At 43.1% G+C, this 17,366-nt stretch overlaps 1 protein-coding gene across 2 annotated transcripts in view; it reads right to left on the minus strand.

Moving 5' to 3' along the window:
• Positions 1-16,032, minus strand: part of SLC12A4 (solute carrier family 12 member 4) — a 474,963-nt gene extending 458,931 nt beyond the window's left edge. The window contains exons 1-3 of one of the 2 annotated variants that reach the window (XM_077288127.1): positions 15,939-16,032; positions 15,683-15,833; positions 1,192-1,286 (exon numbers count right to left, since the gene is read on the minus strand). In XM_077288127.1, the coding sequence (XP_077144242.1) occupies positions 1,192-1,286; positions 15,683-15,818 (231 nt within the window). In that variant the 5' untranslated portion in view covers positions 15,819-15,833; positions 15,939-16,032. Of the gene's footprint in view, positions 1-1,191; positions 1,287-15,682; positions 15,834-15,911 lie in introns of both variants that reach the window. The other variant, XM_077288128.1, reaches the window with a different exon arrangement.
• Positions 16,033-17,366: the final 1,334 nt, after the last annotated feature.

Genomic DNA, 17,366 nt, shown 5'->3' on the forward strand with positions numbered 1-17,366 from the left:
CACTGGGCTACCGTCCAGATTGACACGATTATAATCCGCCCCTGTGCGTCATACACGTAACTGGGTGAAATCACCAGCTTGCTTCGGCGCACTATGCCCTACTGTGGCCAGAGGACAAATCATAGCAGCCCATGCGCTGCTGACAGGACAAAACTGGTGACCAGTTCCCTTTAACCCCTTAATGACAGCCAATACGTCTTTTAACTGACCTTAGATATAAGAGAATAGCCTCCCCATACAGGTGACAATCCAGCAGCTGTTGACTGTACACTATAGCTGACAACTTGCTATAACAGCCATGATCAGTGTTGTCACCGTACATATCTGTTTAACCCCTTAGATGCTGATGTCAATAGTGACTACATCATTATAAATGGTTAACAGAGTGTGGGAGCTTCCTCTTTATCCAAACTGGGGCCCTCAGATCAGGATTGTGTGGTCCTGATGTTTGCGATGGCAATTCACAACCAAATAGCGGCCTTAGAGTCTGACAGCTCTAGTAATCTCTTCAGAAGTTAGAGGCGTTTAGGTGGTAAAAATGCACATTTTCATTTCTGTCATACCACTTTGCATTAATTCCTGTAAAGTACCTGAAGGGTTAATAAACTATCTGACTACAGTTTTCAATATGTCTAGGGGTGCTGTTTTTAAAATGGTATCATGTTTGGGGGTTTCCCAATATATAGGACCCCTAAAGTCACTTCAAACATGGATAAGTCCCTAAAAAAATAAATTTTGTAAATTTCCTTGAAAAAATGAAAAATTGCTGCTACATTATTAAACCTCCTAAAATGCTAACAAAATAAAATAACATTTTACAAATGGTGCTGATGTAAAGCAGACATGTGGGAAATGTTATTTATTAATGGTTTGCTGTGGTATGACCATCTGGATTAAAGAAATAATCATTCAAATTTAGAAAATTGATAATTTTTTAACTTTTTTCTCAAATTTTTTATATTTTTTATAAATAAATGCAAAACATATTGACCTAAATTTACCATTATCATAAAGTATAATGTGTCATGAAAAAACAATCTCAAAATCACTGGGATTTGTTGAAGCGTTGCAGAGTTATTACCACATAAAGTGACACTGGTCAGATTTCAAAAATTTGGCTCCGTCACTAAGGGGTTAAGTAGAATTGCAATATGCAGTACCATTTACAGAAGCCTGTATACACAGTCTCACCTCAAACAAGGCTAGGTTCCGGTCGTAGAACTCGCTGCCTCCGTGCGGCTCAGAGTTTTTGAGAAATGGACTATTCTCTCTGACACTCCCATGACCTGTGTTAAAAAAAACAAACATCAACCACGGTTTAATGAAAGAACTTTGCATACATTGAGCAACATAAAAATATTTATTACTTGTATGATACTTTTAAAAAAAAATAAAAAATTAGAGAAACATGTAGAAAAAGAAAAAAAATAAAGGAAAAAATTATGTTAGATTTGTTTTCTACCTGCAGGCTTAGTGGGCATACACAATCCCCTCTTAAATTTTAGTAGTGAATCACTCATTTCAACATCATACGGCAGAGAGTTCCATAGTCTCACTGCTCTTACAGTAAAGAATCCGCATTTGTTATGATTAAACCTTCTTTCCTCCAGATGTTGAACAAAAATAATTTTTTCTATAAAATAGTTTTTATTGCGCAAAAGGGCCAATAAAAAGAATTATATAAATGTATCGTTCTAATCGTACTGACCCAAATGATAAAGTTGCCATATCAAAAAACAGTGTAAACACCGGCGCTCACCCTACAACACCAAACTCCTAAGCTGCTGGAATCAGACCGGGTAGTGCCCACCCGTGTACGTAAAAAATGGAATTAAATCAGGTAGAAACCGTGTTACAGGAGAGAAAAGAAACGGTGATAAGATGGTCCAACGATAAGATGCTCCAAGCAGAATACCGACACTGCTCCCCCAGGGGAAAAAAACAGCAACAGTGATACACTCACTTTAACGACCTGTCCACACCATACCTTGCAAAGGTGTCACCTAAGTACAAATTAAGGCTCATCCGCTTACCTACATATATGAGGTGCTGAGGCGTGCTGGCTGTAACCTGCAGGTACCCAGGTTGCGATTGTGTCCGTGATGGGCGACGGAACACACCATTTAATGTTCCTCTGGAGGTATACCTGTAGGTGTCCGGGATTAAGGCACAGACTGTGCCGGATGGAGAAGCGTAGTGTGGAACCAGGGGCGCTCCGGCCGGTAGCGCTTCCTGGAAACCACGAGGAAAAGAAAAAAGAATTAGATGGCTGGTAGGCCCCTCCTACTAGTGACGTCACTAACAGTACAGATCGCCGTAGCGCTCAAAACAAGGGGGAAAGGGAAATACAACCAACGTGTTTCAAAGAGGCTAGGCTCTTCTTCCTCAGGGTTACCGCTATCCCTCACCCCTCTCCCTCTGTAATATATACAGCCATGTCTGTGTCCCGCCCATCCTATTAACCCCGGACTCCCCAACCAGTGTCTACATCACCTTCTAATGGATATTGCACACCGAATTATGTGTGAAATGTTCGTGCATACAGCATGACGTAATTCGGTGGCTTCTGGCGAGTACATATATTCTCTATCTTTTATCCTGTATTTTGTTCGCATATTTGTCATGTATTTTGTTTCATTTTGGTTTTTATGTACACCTGGTGTGCAATATCCATTAGAAGGTGATGTAGACACTGGTTGGGGAGTCCGGGGTTAATAGGATGGGCGGGACGCAGACATGGCTGTATATATTACAGAGGGATGAGGGATAGCGGTAACCCTGACGAAGAAGAGCCTAGCCTCTTTGAAACGCGTTGGTTGCATTTCCCTTTCCCCTTGCTTTGAGCGCTACGGCGATCTGTACTGTTAGTGATGTCACTAGTAGGAGGGGCCTACCAGCCATCTTTTTTCTATTCCTCGTGGTTTCCAGGAAGCGCTACCGGCCAGAGCGCCCCTGGTTCCACACTACGCTTCTCCATCCGGCACAGTCTGTGCCATAATCCCGGACACCTACAGAGGAACATTACATGGTGTGTTCCGTCGCCCATCACGGACACAATCGCAACCTCGGTACCTGCAGGTTACAACCAGCACGCCTCAGCACCTCATATATGTAGGTAAGCGGATGAGCCTTAATTTGTACTTTGGTGACACCTTTCCAAAGTTGCCATATAAATTTTACCAGACGGAAAGCACAAAAAAAAAAGAACACAAACACACTTACTGAATTTCTGGCTTTTGTTCATTTTGTCTCCCAAAAGTCAGAATAGAACGCAGTAAAAAAAAAAAAAAACAACAAAAAGTTATGTGCCCTAAACATTGTACCAAAAAAAAAAATTCTGAGCTTGTTACGCCAAAAACAAGCAGTCATATGACTATCGGCAAAAATATCGAACAGTTATAAATCAAAATATGGCAATGCAAAAACAAACTTTTTTTTTCCTCTTTCTTCAACAGTGTGACAGCAGCCAAACAAAAAAAAAAAAAAAAAAATTTAAGTTTGGCATCACTTTCAATCGCACTGACCCGAAGAATAAAGTAATCTAATCACTTATACTGCACGCGGAACTTTATCCTGCTGCCTTCATTTACCATACAACTATAGGATTAGTAATGGATAGGTGTCTTATAGACACTTCTCCATTACTAAGCCGTGGGCTTGATGACACCCCTGACATCAACCCCAGAAATATGAACCCCATTAGCCACCGCTACAGGGCAAGTGGGAAGAGCCAGGCAAAGCACCAGAATTGGTGTATCTAATTGATGTGCCTTCTCTGGGCAGCTGCGGGCTGCTGTTTTAGGCTGGGGAGGGCAATATCCATGACCATTTACCAGCCTGTGAATACGAGCCCCCAGCTGTGAGCAAAGTGAAGGGGGGGGGGGGGTTTAAATAATTAAAAAAATATGGCATGGGGACCCCTCTATTCTTGATATCCAACCTTACTGAAGCTGACAGTGGTGGTTTGCAGCCCCCAGTAGCGAGTTTTGTCTGGATGGTTATCAAAAATTGTGGGGAACCCACTCAGTTTTTTTTTGTTTGTTTTTTTTTGGTTTTTTTAAACAGCACAGGAGCGGCAGTTTAATACTCCCATCTGCTGCTCCTGTTGTCACTGTTATTAGCAGAGGTAGGCTGATGGGAGTAATAGTCCCATCAGCCGCCACCTGTTGTCTCTTATTACTTAAATTTAACTCATCATTCTCCCCTGCTCGCGCGGATAGCCAGCAGGGAAGAACGAGGAGAGCCATGTTAAGCACCCGATGCTGGGGAACAGCGTTTACTGTAACGCTTCTTCCCCAGCGCCGATGCATGTCACATGGATGACATCCGTGTGTTATGTGTATGCACATTGTGTGGGATGTTTTATGGCCCATGCAGACATAAAAAAATGGAAATGTCAGCGTGTTTTGCCCACGGACACATGGACCGTGGAAACACACTGACGTACGCAGACCCATTCACTTGAATACGCAAATAGCGCTCCATTTCTCCAGAGTCTGTCCGCATGGCTAAGTAGCACTGTACAGCCACATATGGGGGTATTGCCACGTTCTGTAGAAATTGTGGGACAAATTTTGCTGCCATTTTTACCAACTTCTTGTGTGAAAATGTAAAATCTTTGGCTAAAACAAAATTTTGGTGGTAAAAATGTAGTTATTTTGCCCTCACTGCCCAATGGTATAAAATACTGTGACACACCCACGGTGTCAATATGATCACTGTACCGCTACATGAATTCATTGAGAGGTGTAGTTTGTAAAATGGGGTCACTTATGGGGGAGTTCTGCTTTCTAGGCACCTGATGGGCTCTCCCAGTGGGTCATGGAACCTGCAAACCATAACAGTAAAATCTGGCACTCCTTCACTTCTGAGTTCTGCCATGTGCCCAAACAGTGGTTTATCCCCACATATGGGGTATCAACATACTCAGGACAAATTGCACAACTTTTGGGATCCAATTTCTCCTGTTACCCTTGGAAAAAAAAAAAAAAAAAATTGTGGGCTAAAAGATCACTGTGTAAAAACGATGATTTTTTATTTTTATGGCTCCACGTTATAAACTTTTGTTAAGCACTTGGGGGTTCAAAGTGCTCACCACACATCTAGATAAGTTCCTTAGGGGGTCTAGTTTCCAAAATGGAGTCACTTTTTTTTTTTTTTTTTTGGGGGGGGGGGGTCCACTGCTTAGGCACATCAGGAGCTCTTAAAACGCGATATGCCCTCCGCTATCTATTCCAGACAATTTTTCGCTCCAAGAGTTGAATGGTGCTCCTTTTTTTCCCAAGCTCTGCTGTGCACCCAAACAGTAGTTTTCCAACACATATGGGATATCGGTTTACTCAGGAGAAAAAAAATGCCAAATATTGGGGTTGAAACTTTTTCCTACCCAAATATAGAGTCTCAATTCCAGCCAATTTTGCATTGAAAAGTCAAATGGCGCTCCTTCCCCTTTGAGCTCTGCCATGCGCAGAAACAGTAGATTACCTGCACATATTGGGTATCAGCGTACTCAGGACAAATTGCACAACAACTTTTGGGGTCTAATTTCTCCTTTTACCCTTGGTAAAATACAAAAATTTTGGTCTGAATTTAATTTTTTATGAAAAAAAAGTTAAAATGTTCATTTTATTTTCTTAAACATTCTATAAATTCCTGTGAAGCACTGAAGGGTTAAAAAACTTTTTGAATGTGGTTTTGAGCACATTGTGGTGTGCACTTTTTAGAATGGTGTCACATTTGGGTATTTTCTAACATATATACCCCCTCAAAGTGACGTGGTCCCTAAAAAAAAAAAAAATAGATGTTGTAAAAATGAGAAGTCGCTGGTCAACTTTTAACCCTTATAAAACTTCCTAACAACAACAAAAAATTGGGTTCCAAAATTGTGCTGATGTAAAGTAGACGTGTGGGAAATGTTATTAAGTATTTTGTGTGACATATCTCTGTAATTTAAGGGCATGAAAATCCAAAGTTGGAAAACTGCAAAATTTTTGCCAAATTTCCGTCTTTTTTTTTCCACAAATAATCGCTAGTCATATCAAAGAAATTTTACCACTACCATGAAGTACAATATGTCACAAGAAAACAATGTCAGTATCACAGGGATCCATTGAAGCGTTCCAGAGTTATTACCTCATAAAGGGACAGTGGTCAGAATTGTAAACATTGGCCAGGTCATTAACATGAAAACCACCCTTGGGGGTAAAGGGATTAACCCCTTAACGACAGCCGATAAGCCTTTTAACGGCGCTGTGGAAAAAGTGAATAGCGCCCCCAAGAGTCGGATTTTCTCTGGGGTCTCGGTTACCGGGGGTAGCCGAGACCCCAGAGAACATGATTCGGGGTTTTTTTTACAGACCCCGAGTTGCGATCGCTGGTAATTAACCGTTTACCGGCGGTCGCAAAAAAAACGCGATTTCCCATTTAATTTCTGTGTCCTCCGATGTGATCGCACATCAGAGGACAGAGAAATGGGGACCCCGATCGCCCCTGATGGCCCCCCGATACTCACCTGTCTCCCCCGGTGCTCCTCGTGGCTCCCGATGGGCACCGCCATCTTCTTCCGGCAAAAGAATGGCACCTGGGAGATCTTTGGCCGTTCCATCCGCCATGCAACGGATCTGTAGAGATTTGGTGGACGTCATCTAGACATTGACGGCCATTGTAACGCTTTTTGTCTGCGCCGAAATGGCAGTTCGCAACGGATCTGTCGCGTCCGTCATTCCATAGAATGGCCGCCTATGGGCGACGGATCCGTCGTTACCGTCAATCCGCTTTTTCAATTGCGCATGCTCCAAAAAGTAGATACTTTTCCCAGACAACCCCCAAGTAACGGATCCGTCAAAAAAACGGATCCGTTAGAACCGTTTTCTCAACAATTGTGACGGGTCCGTCACTATGTCGGAGCTGACTGATGCCAAACAACTGAAGTGTGAAAGAAGCCTTAGGGGTGTGTTGGGGTTAGGGTTGGAGTTATAATTGGGGGGTTTCCACTGTTTAGGTACATCAGGGGGGTCTCCAAACGCGACATGGCACCACCATTGATTCCAGCCAATTTTGCGCTCAAAAAGTCAAATGGTGCTCCCTCCCTTCCGAGCTCTGCCGTGCATCCAAACAGTGGTTTACCCCCACATATGGAGCATCAGCGTACTCGGGATAAATTGGACAACAACTTTTGGGGTCCAATTTCTCCTGTTACCCTTGAGAAAATAAAAAATTGGGGGCCAAAAAAAATCTTTTTTGGGGAAAAAAAAATTATTTTTTATTTTCACAACTCTGCATTATAAACGTCTGTGAAGCACTTGGGCATTCAAAGTTCTCACCACACATCTAGATAAGTTCCTTGGGGGGTCTAGGTTCCAAAATGGGGTCACTTGTGGGGGGTTTCTACTGTTTAGGTACATCAGGGTCTCTGCAAACGCAACATAATGCCCGCAGACCATTCTATGAAAGTCTGCATTCCAAAATGGCGTTCCTTCCCTTCCGAGCTCTGTCATGCGCTCAAACAGTGGTTCCCCCCACACATGGGCTATCAGCCTACTCAGCATAAATTGCACAATACATTTTGGGGTCCAATTTCTCCTGTTACCCTTGAGAAAATAAAAAATTGCAGGCTAAAAAATCATTTTTGAGGAAAAAAAAAAGAATTTTTTTATTTTCAATGCTCTACTTTATAGATTTCTGTGAAGCACTTGGGGTTTAAAGTGCTCACCACACATCTAGATAAGTTCCTTAAGGGGTCTAGTTTCCAAAATGGTGTCATTCATGGGGGGATTCCACTGTTTAGGCACATCAGGGGCTCTCCAAACGCGACATGGCGTCCAATCTCAATTCCAGCCAATTCTGCATTGAAAAAGTCAAACGGCACTCCTTCTCTTCCAAGCTCTGCGGTGCGCCTAAACAGTGGTTTACCCCCACATATGGGGTATCAACATACTCAGGAGAAATTGCACAATAACTTTTGTGGTCTAATTTCTCCTGTTACCCTTGTGAAAATAAGAATTTGTGGGCGAAAAGATCATTTTTGTGTAAACAAATGCGATTTTTTATTTTCACGGCTCTACTTTATAAACTTCTGTGAAGCACTTGGTGGCTCAAAGTGCTCACCACACATCTAGATAAGTTCCTTAAGGGGTCTAGTTTCCAAAATGGTGTCACTTGTGGGGGGATTCCACTGTTTAGGCACATCAGGGGCTCTCCAAACGTGACATGGCATCCGATCTCAATTCCAGACAATTCTGCATTGAAAAAGTCAAACGGCGCTCCTTCTCTCCCAAGCTCTGCGGTGCGCCCAAACAGTGGTTTACCCCCACATATGGGGTATCGGCGTATTCAGGAGAAATTGCACAACAATTTATGGTTTAATTTCTGTTTTTACAATTGTGAAAATAAAAAAAAATGGTTCTGAAGCAAAATGTTTGCAAAAAAAGGGTAAATGTTCATTTTTGCCTTCCACATTGTTTCAGTTCCTGTGAAGCACGTAAATGGTTAATAAACTTCTTGAATGTGGTTTTGAGCACCTTGAGGGGTGCAGTTTTTAGAATGGTGTCACTTTTGGGTATTTTCTATCATATAGACCCCTCAAAATGACTTCAAATGTGATATGGTCCCTAAAAAAAAAAAAATGGTGTTGTAAAAATGAGAAATTGCTGGTCAAATTTTAACCCTTATAAATCCCTAACAAAAAAAAATTTTGTTTACAAAATTGTGCTGATGTAAAGTAGACATGTGGGAAATGTTATTTATTAACTATTTTTTGTGACATATCTCTCTGATTTAAGGGCATAAAAATACAAAGTTTGAAAATTGCAAAATTTTAAATTTTTTTGCCATATTTCTGTTTGTTTTTTTTTTATAAATAATCGCAAGTAATATCGAAGAAATGTTACCACTAGCATGAAGTACAATATGTCACGAAAAAACAGACTCAGAATCAGCAGGATCTGTTAAAGCGTTCCAGAGTTATAACCTCATAAAGTGACAGTGGTCAGAATTGTAAAAATTGGCCTGGTCATTAAGTACCACATTGGCTCTGTCACTAAGGGGTTAAAGGACTTTATTCTTGGTGTCTGTGTTTTCATACAATGTGACTATGGGGTTAGTAATGGGGGCGTCTTATTGACGCTTCTCGATTACTAACCTCGGGGCTTGACGTCACAGGACAATACAAAGGTGACAACCAATGGAGTAACTTGAAACTCCTGTGCCCCGATGCGAAAGCTCCAACGGGGCCTCCAAATATTTTAAATATTTAATAGCAACAGTCTTATTATATAGGCCAAAGGGAATTTTAGGGCCCGGGTGCGATGGCAACCCCTGCACCTGATATAGTTACATCCCTGGCTCAGCCGCTCACATCACACACACGTGCTGGAGAGTGGAGTACATGGAGAACTCAGCCGCTCACATCACACACACGTGCTGGAGAGTGGAGTACATGGAGAGCTCAGCTGCTCACATCACACACGAGTGGTGGAGAGTGGAATACATACATGGAGAGCTCAGCCGCTCACATCACACATGCTTGCTGGAGAGTGGAGTACATGGAGAGCTCAGCTGCTCACATCACACAAGAATGCTGGAGAGTGGAGCACATGGAGAGCTGAGCAGCTCACATCACAGACGCGTGCTAGTGAGGAGTACATGGAGACCTGAGCCGCTCACAACACACAAGAATGCTAGTGAGTGGAGTACATGGAGTGCGGAGCCACTCACATCACACAAGCATGCTGGAGAGTGGAGTACAGGAGAAATCAGCCGCTCACATCACACACGTGTGCTGGAGAGTGGAGTACATGGAGAGCTGAGCCGCTCACATCACACAAGCGTGTTGGAGAGTAGAGTACATGGAGAGCTGAGCCGCTCACATCACACACGCATGCTGGAGAGTGGAGAACATGGAGAGCTCAGTCGCTCACATCATACAGGAGTGCTAGAGAGTGGAGTACATTGAGAGCTGGAGTACATTGCGAGCTCAACCGCTCACATCACACACAAGTGCTGGAGATTGGAGTACATGGAGAGCTGAGCAGCTCACATCACACACGCGTGCTGGAGAGTGTAGTACATGAAGAGCTCAGCCGCTCACATCACACAGGACTGCTAGAGAGTGGAGTACATTGAGAGCTCAGCCGCTCACATCATACAGGAGTGATGCAGAGTGAAATACATGGAGTACAGCCTTTCCTCTGAAGGCACCCACATTGATATAAGAACCAGCCGAATAACCTGACACCCAGTCCTGAGCTTTTACATGACAATCCCACTGCTGAAACATTATCATTTATCACCCCTGTGGCGTTCCATCTCGCTGGTCAACTTTTAACCCTTATAAAACTTCCTAACAACAAAAAATTTGGTTACAAAATTGTGCTGATGTAAAGTACACATGTGGAAAGTGTTAAGTATTTTGTGTGACATATCTCTGTAATTTAAGAGCATGAAAATCCAAAGTTGGAAAATTGCAAAACTTTTGCCAAATTTCAGATTTTTGTTTTTTTATTTTTTACAAATAATCGCAAGTCATATCAAAGAAATTTGACCACTACCATGAAGTACAATATGTCACAAGAAAACAATGTCAGGATCACAGGGATCCATGGAAGCGTTCCAGAGTTATTACCTCATAAAGGGACAGTGGTCAGAATTGTAAACATTGGCCCGGTCATTAACCCCTTTCTGACCTCGGACGGGATAGTACGCCCCCGCTTTGACGCAATAGCGGTGGGTGAAATCGCGATTCACCCTTCAATTTTAACTAGGTAAATGCCGCTGTCAAACGCAGACAGCGGCATTTAACCCGTGCTTCCGGCCATCGGGCCGTAAATGAGCGCATCGCCGACCCCCGTCACATGATCGGTGGTCAGCGATGCTTCTGCATAGTAACCATAGAGGTCCTTGAGACCTCTATGGTTACTGATGCCGTTTGCTGTGAGCGCCACCCTATGGTCGGCGCTCATAGCAAGCCTGTAATTCAGCTACATAGCAGCGAACTGATGATCGCTGCTATGTAGCAGAGCCAATCGAGTTGTGCCAGCTTCTAGCCTCCCATGGAGGCTATTGAAGCATGGCAAAAGTTAAAAAGTTTAAAAAAAAAAAAAGGGAAAAAAATAAAAAAAAACACATTATAAAAGTTTAACCCCTTCACCCCCAAGGGTGGTTTGCACGTTAATGACCGGGCCAATATTTACAATTCTGACCACTGTCCCTTTATGAGGTTATAACTCTGGAACGCTTCAACGGATCTTGGCGATTCAGACATTGTTTTCTTGTGACATATTGTACTTCATGATAGTGGTAAAATTTCTTCGATATAACTTGCATTTATTTGTGAAAAAAACGAATATTTGGCGAAAATTTTGAAAATTTCGCAATTTTCCAACTTTGAATTTTTATGCCCTTAAATCACAGACATATGTCACGCAAAATACTTAATAAGTAACATTTCCCACCTGTCTACTTTACATCAGCATAATTTTGGAACCAAAATTTTTTTTTGTGACGGAGTTATAAGGGTTAAAAGTTGACCAGCAATTTCTCATTTTTACAACACCATTTTTTTTTTAGGGACCACATCTCATTTGAAGTAATTTTGAGGGGTCTATATGATAGAAAATACCCAAGTCTGACAGCATTCTAAAAACTGCACCCCTCAAGGTACTCAAAACCACTTTCAAAAAGTTTATTAACCCTTCAGGTGTTTCACAGGAATTTTTGGAATGTTTAAATAAAAATAAACATTTAACTTTTTTTCACACAAAATTTATTTCAGCTCCAATTTGTTTTATTTTACCAAGGGTAACAGGAGAAAATAGACCCCATAAATTTGTTGTACAATTTGTCCTGAGTACGCTGATACCCCATATGTGGGGGTAAACCACTGTTTGGGCGCATGGCAGAGCTCGGAAGGAAAGGAGCGCCATTTGACTTTTCAATGCAAAATTGACTGGAATTGAGATGGGACGCCATGTTGCATTTGGAGAGCCCCTGATGTGCCTAAACATTGAAACCCCCCACAAGTGACACCATTTTGGAAAGTAGACCCCCTAAGGATCTTATCTAGATGTGTGGTGAGCACTTTGACCCAACAAGTGCTTCACAGAAGTTTATAATGCAGAGCCGTAAAAATAAAAAATCATATTTTTTCACAAAAATGATCTTTTCGCCCCCATTTTTTTATTTCCCCAAGGGTAAGAGACAAAATTAGACCACAAAAGTTGTTGTGCAATTTGTCCTGAGTACGACGATACCCCATATGTGGGGGTAAACCACTGTTTGGGCGCATAGCAGAGCTCGGAAGGGAAGGAGCGCTATTTCACTTTTCAATGCAAAATTGACTGGAATTAAGATGGGATGCCATGTTGCGTTTGGAGAGCCCCTGATGTGCCTAAACATTAAAAACCCCCACAAGTGACACCATTTTGGAAAGTAGACCTCCTAAGGAACTTATCTAGATGTGTTTTGAGAGCTTTGAACCCCCAAGTGTTTCACTACAGTTTATAACGCAGAGCCGTGAAAATAAAAATTCTTTTTTTTTTTTTTCACAAAAATGATTTTTAGCCCCCAGTTTTGTATTTTCACAAGGGTATCAGGATAAATTGGACCCCAAAAGATGATGTCCAATTTGTCCTGAGTACGCTGATACCCCATATGTTGGGGTAAACCCCTGTTTGGGCACACGGGAGAGCTCTGAAGGGAAGGAGCACTGTTTTCCTTTTTCAACGCAGAATTGGCTGGAATTCAGATCGGATGCCATGTCCCGTTTGGAGAGCCCCTGATGTGCCTAAACAGTGGAAACCCCCCAATTATAACTGAAACCCTAATCCAAACACAGCCCTTACCCTAATCCCAACAGTAACCCTAACCACTCCTCTAACCCAGACACACCCAACCCTATTCCCAACCGTAAATGTAATCCAAACCCTAACCCTATCTTTAGCCCCAACCCTAACTGTAGCCCCAACCCTAGCCCTTACCCGAGCAATGACCCTAGCCCTAACCCTAGCCCCAACCCTAGCCCCAACCCTAGCCCTAATGGGAAAATGGAAATAAATACATTTTTTAATTTTTCCCTAACTAAGGGGGTGATGAAGGGGGGTTTGATTTACTTTTATAGCGGGTTTTTTAGCGGATTTTTATGATTGGCAGCCGTCACACACTGAAAGACGCTTTTCATTGCAAAAAATATTTTTTGCGTTACCACATTTTGAGAGCTGTAGTTTTTCCATATTTGAGTCCACAGAGTCATGTGAGATCTTGTTTTTTGTGGGACGAGTTGACATTTTTATTGGTAACATTTTCGGACACGTGACATTTTTTGATCGCTTTTTATTCCGATTTTTGTGAGGCAGAGTGATCAAAAACCAGCTATTCATGAATTTCTTTTGGGGGAGGCGTTTATACCGTTCCGCGTTTGGTAAAATTGATAAAGCAGTTTTATTCGTCGGGTCAGTACGATTACAGCGATATCTCATTTATATCATTTTTTTTATGTTTTGGCGCTTTTATACGATAAAAACTATTTTATAGAAAAAATAATTATTTTGGTATCGCTTTATTCTCAGGACTAACTTTTTTATTTTTTTGCTGATGATGCCGTATGGCGGCTCGTTTTTTGCGGGACAAGATGACGTTTTCAGCGGTACCATGGTTATTTATATCAGTCTTTTTGATCGCGTGTTATTCCACTTTTTGTTCGGCGGTATGATAATAAAGCGTTGTTTTTTGCCTCGTTTTTTTTTTTTTTCTTACGGTGTTTACTGAAGGGGTTAACTAGTGGGGCAGTTTTATAGGTTGGGTCGTTACGGACACGGCGATACTAAATATGTGTACTTTTATTGTTTTTTTAATTTTATTTAGCTAAAGAAATGTATTTATGGGAATAATATTTTTTTTTTTTTTTTTTTTTTTTTTTTTTTTTTACACACATGTGGGTAATTTTTTTTTACTTTTTTACTTTGTCCCAGGGGGGGACATCACAGATCATTGATCTGGCAGTGTGCACAGCACTCTGCCAGATCTGCGATCTGCTGTGCAGGGCTGCAGGCTTACCAAGTGTCTGCTCTGAGCAGACACTCTGTAAGCCACCTCCCTCCCTGCAGGACCCGGATGCCGCGGCCATCTTGGATCCGGGACCTGCGGCGAGGAGGGAGGTAGGAGACCCTCGGAGCAACGCGATCACATCGCGTTGCTCCGGGGGTCTCAGGGAAGCCCGCAGGGAGCCCCCTCCCTGCGCGATGCTTCCCTAAACCGCCGGTACACCGCGATCATGTTTGATCGTGGTGTGCCGAGAGTTAATGTGCCGGGGGCGGTCCGTGACCGCTCCTGGCACATAGTGCCGGATGTCAGCTGCGATATGCAGCTGACACCCGGCCGCGATCGGCCACGCTCCCGCCGTGAGCGCCGCTGATCTGTGATGACGTACTATCCCGTCGGTGGTCATACGGGCCCACCCCACCTCGACGGGATAGTACGTCAGATGTCAGAAAGGGGTTAAAATGCAAAAACGGGCAATCAAAAGAACGTATCTGCACAAAAGTGGTATCAATAAAAATGCCAGCTTGGATCGCAAAAAATAAGCCCTCAACTGACACCAGATCATGAAAAATGGAGACGCTACGGGTATCGGAAAATGGCGCAATTTTTTTTTTTTTTAGCAAAGTTTGGAATTTTTTTTTCACCACTTAGATAAAAGAGAACCTAGACATGTTTGGTGTCAATGAATTCGTTATGACCTGGAGAATCATATTATCAGGTCAGTTTTAGCATTTAGTGAACCTAGCAAAAAAGCCAAACAAAAAACAAGTGTGGGCTTGCACTTTTTTTGCAATTTCACAGAACTTGGAATTTTTTTACCGTTTTCTAGTACGCGACGTGGTAAAACCAATGATGTAGTTCAAAAGTACAACTCGTCCCGCAAAAAATAAGCCCTCACATGGCCATATTGATGGAAAAATAAAAAACGATATGGCTCTGGGAAGGAGGGGAGCAAAAAACGAACACGGAAAAACGGAAAATCCCAAAGTCATGAAGGGGTTAACATGCAAACCACCCTTGGGGGTAAAGGGGTTAAAGGACTTTATTCTTGGTGTCTGTGTTTTCATACAATGTGACTATGGGGTTAGTAATAGGGGCGTCTTATTGACGCTTCTCGATTACTAACCTCGGGGCTTGATGTCATAGGACAATACAAAAGTGACAACCAGTGGCGTAACTTTTAACGCCTGGGCCCCGATGCGAAAGCTTCAACGGGGCCTCCAAATATTTTAAATATTTAATAGCAACAGTTTTATATAGGCCCAAGAAAATTTTAGGGCCCCCTAGGCTCCAGGGCCCGGGTGCAATTTCAACCCCTGCACCTGCTGTAGTTACACCCCTGGCTCAGCCGCTCACATCACACACACGTGCTGGAGAGTGGAGTACAGGGAGAGCACAGCCGTTCACATCACACACACATGTGCTAGAGAGTGGAGTACATGGAGAGCTGAGCAGCTCACATCACACACAAGTGCTGGAGAGTGGAATACATGGAGTACAGCCTTTCCTCTGAAGGCACCGTGACCCACACCGATAAAAGAACCAGCCGAATAACCTGACACCCAGCCCTGAGCTTTTACATGACAACCCCACGGCTGACACGTTATCATTTACCAGCCCTGTAGCGTTCCCTCCGCCATGGACTCACCATCTGAACTAACTGTGTCATAACAATCTTGAGAGTTCTGCTCGGAGTTGTGATAATCGACGTAGTTAATTCCTTCCACGGAACAATACTCGTCCTTCTGCCGCTCGGTCACCGGCACCACAGTAAAGTGCGGCATTGCCTGCACCACGACCTGAAGAGCAAAATTACTTCTCCTGTTAATATGTCCGCACGGCTGAGCTACACATGCATTCCAGAGTCATCGCCTCACTTCCTCCAGACAGCAGAGCAGACGCACCCCGCCCTAATGATGGGTGGTGATTGGTGAAAGATCTGAGACGAAGAGCCGGCTCACCACTGGGAGCTGAACCATAATTTTTCCCTGCCTGACTGAGGGCTGGAAGGAGTGGAGGAGACAGAGCAGTGTGTACAAGTGGGGAATGATTGGCAGTGCTCTGTTGTGACTGGGCTCCTGCCACATGAGCTCATACATTACTGTGATTGGCTGCTCGGTGTAGTGAGTGCAGTTACCCACACTGGACGGTGGTGGCTGTCAGACAGCTGCAGAATGAGCAGAAGCACTGAGGTCTTAGGTTAATAACAGGAGGATTTCTACCTCATTAATTCCTGTAGTTCCTTCTGCTCTACAGTAATCTAATACAGGTCCTTCTCAAAACATTAGCATATAGTGTTAAATTTCATTATTTACCATAATGTAATGATTACAATTAAACTTTCATATATTATAGATTCATTATCCACCAACTGAAATTTGTCAGGTCTTTTATTGTTTTAATACTGATGATTTTGGCATACAACTCCTGATAACCCAAAAAACCTGTCTCAATAAATTAGCATATTTCACCCGTCCAATCAAATAAAAGTGTTTTTTAATAACAAACAAAAAAACCATCAAATAATAATGTTCAGTTATGCACTCAATACTTGGTCGGGAATCCTTTGGCAGAAATGACTGCTTCAATGCGGCGTGGCATGGAGGCAATCAGCCTGTGACACTGCTGAGATGTTATGGAGGCCCAGGATGCTTCAATAGCGGCCTTAAGCTCATCCAGAGTGTTGGGTCTTGCGTCTCTCAACTTTCTCTTCACAATATCCCACAGATTCTCTATGGGGTTCAGGTCAGGAGAGTTGGCAGGCCAATTGAGCACAGTAATACCATGGTCAGTAAACCATTTACCAGTGGTTTTGGCACTGTGAGCAGGTGCCAGGTCGTGCTGAAAAATGAAATCTTCATCTCCATAAAGCATTTCAGCCGATGGAAGCATGAAGTGCTCCAAAATCTCCTGATAGCTAGCTGCATTGACCCTGCCCTTGATGAAACACAGTGGACCAACACCAGCAGCTGACATGGCACCCCACACCATCACTGACTGTGGGTACTTGACACTGGACTTCAGGCATTTTGGCATTTCCTTCTCCCCAGTCTTCCTCCAGACTCTGGCACCTTGATTTCCGAATGACATGCAAAATTTGCTTTCATCAGAAAAAAGTACTTGGGACCACTTAGCAACAGTCCAGTGCTGCTTCTCTGTAGCCCAGGTCAGGCGCTTCTGCCGCTGTTTATGGTTCAAAAGTGGCTTTACCTGGGGAATGCGGCACCTGTAGCCCATTTCCTGCACACGCCTGTGCACGGTGACTCTGGATGTTTCCACACCAGACTCAGTCCACTGCTTCCTCAGGTTCCCCAAGGTCTGGAATCGGTCCT

This window comes from Ranitomeya variabilis, chromosome 2 (genome assembly GCF_051348905.1).
Source record: "Ranitomeya variabilis isolate aRanVar5 chromosome 2, aRanVar5.hap1, whole genome shotgun sequence".
In the NCBI taxonomy this organism is placed as follows: Eukaryota; Metazoa; Chordata; class Amphibia; order Anura; family Dendrobatidae; genus Ranitomeya; species Ranitomeya variabilis.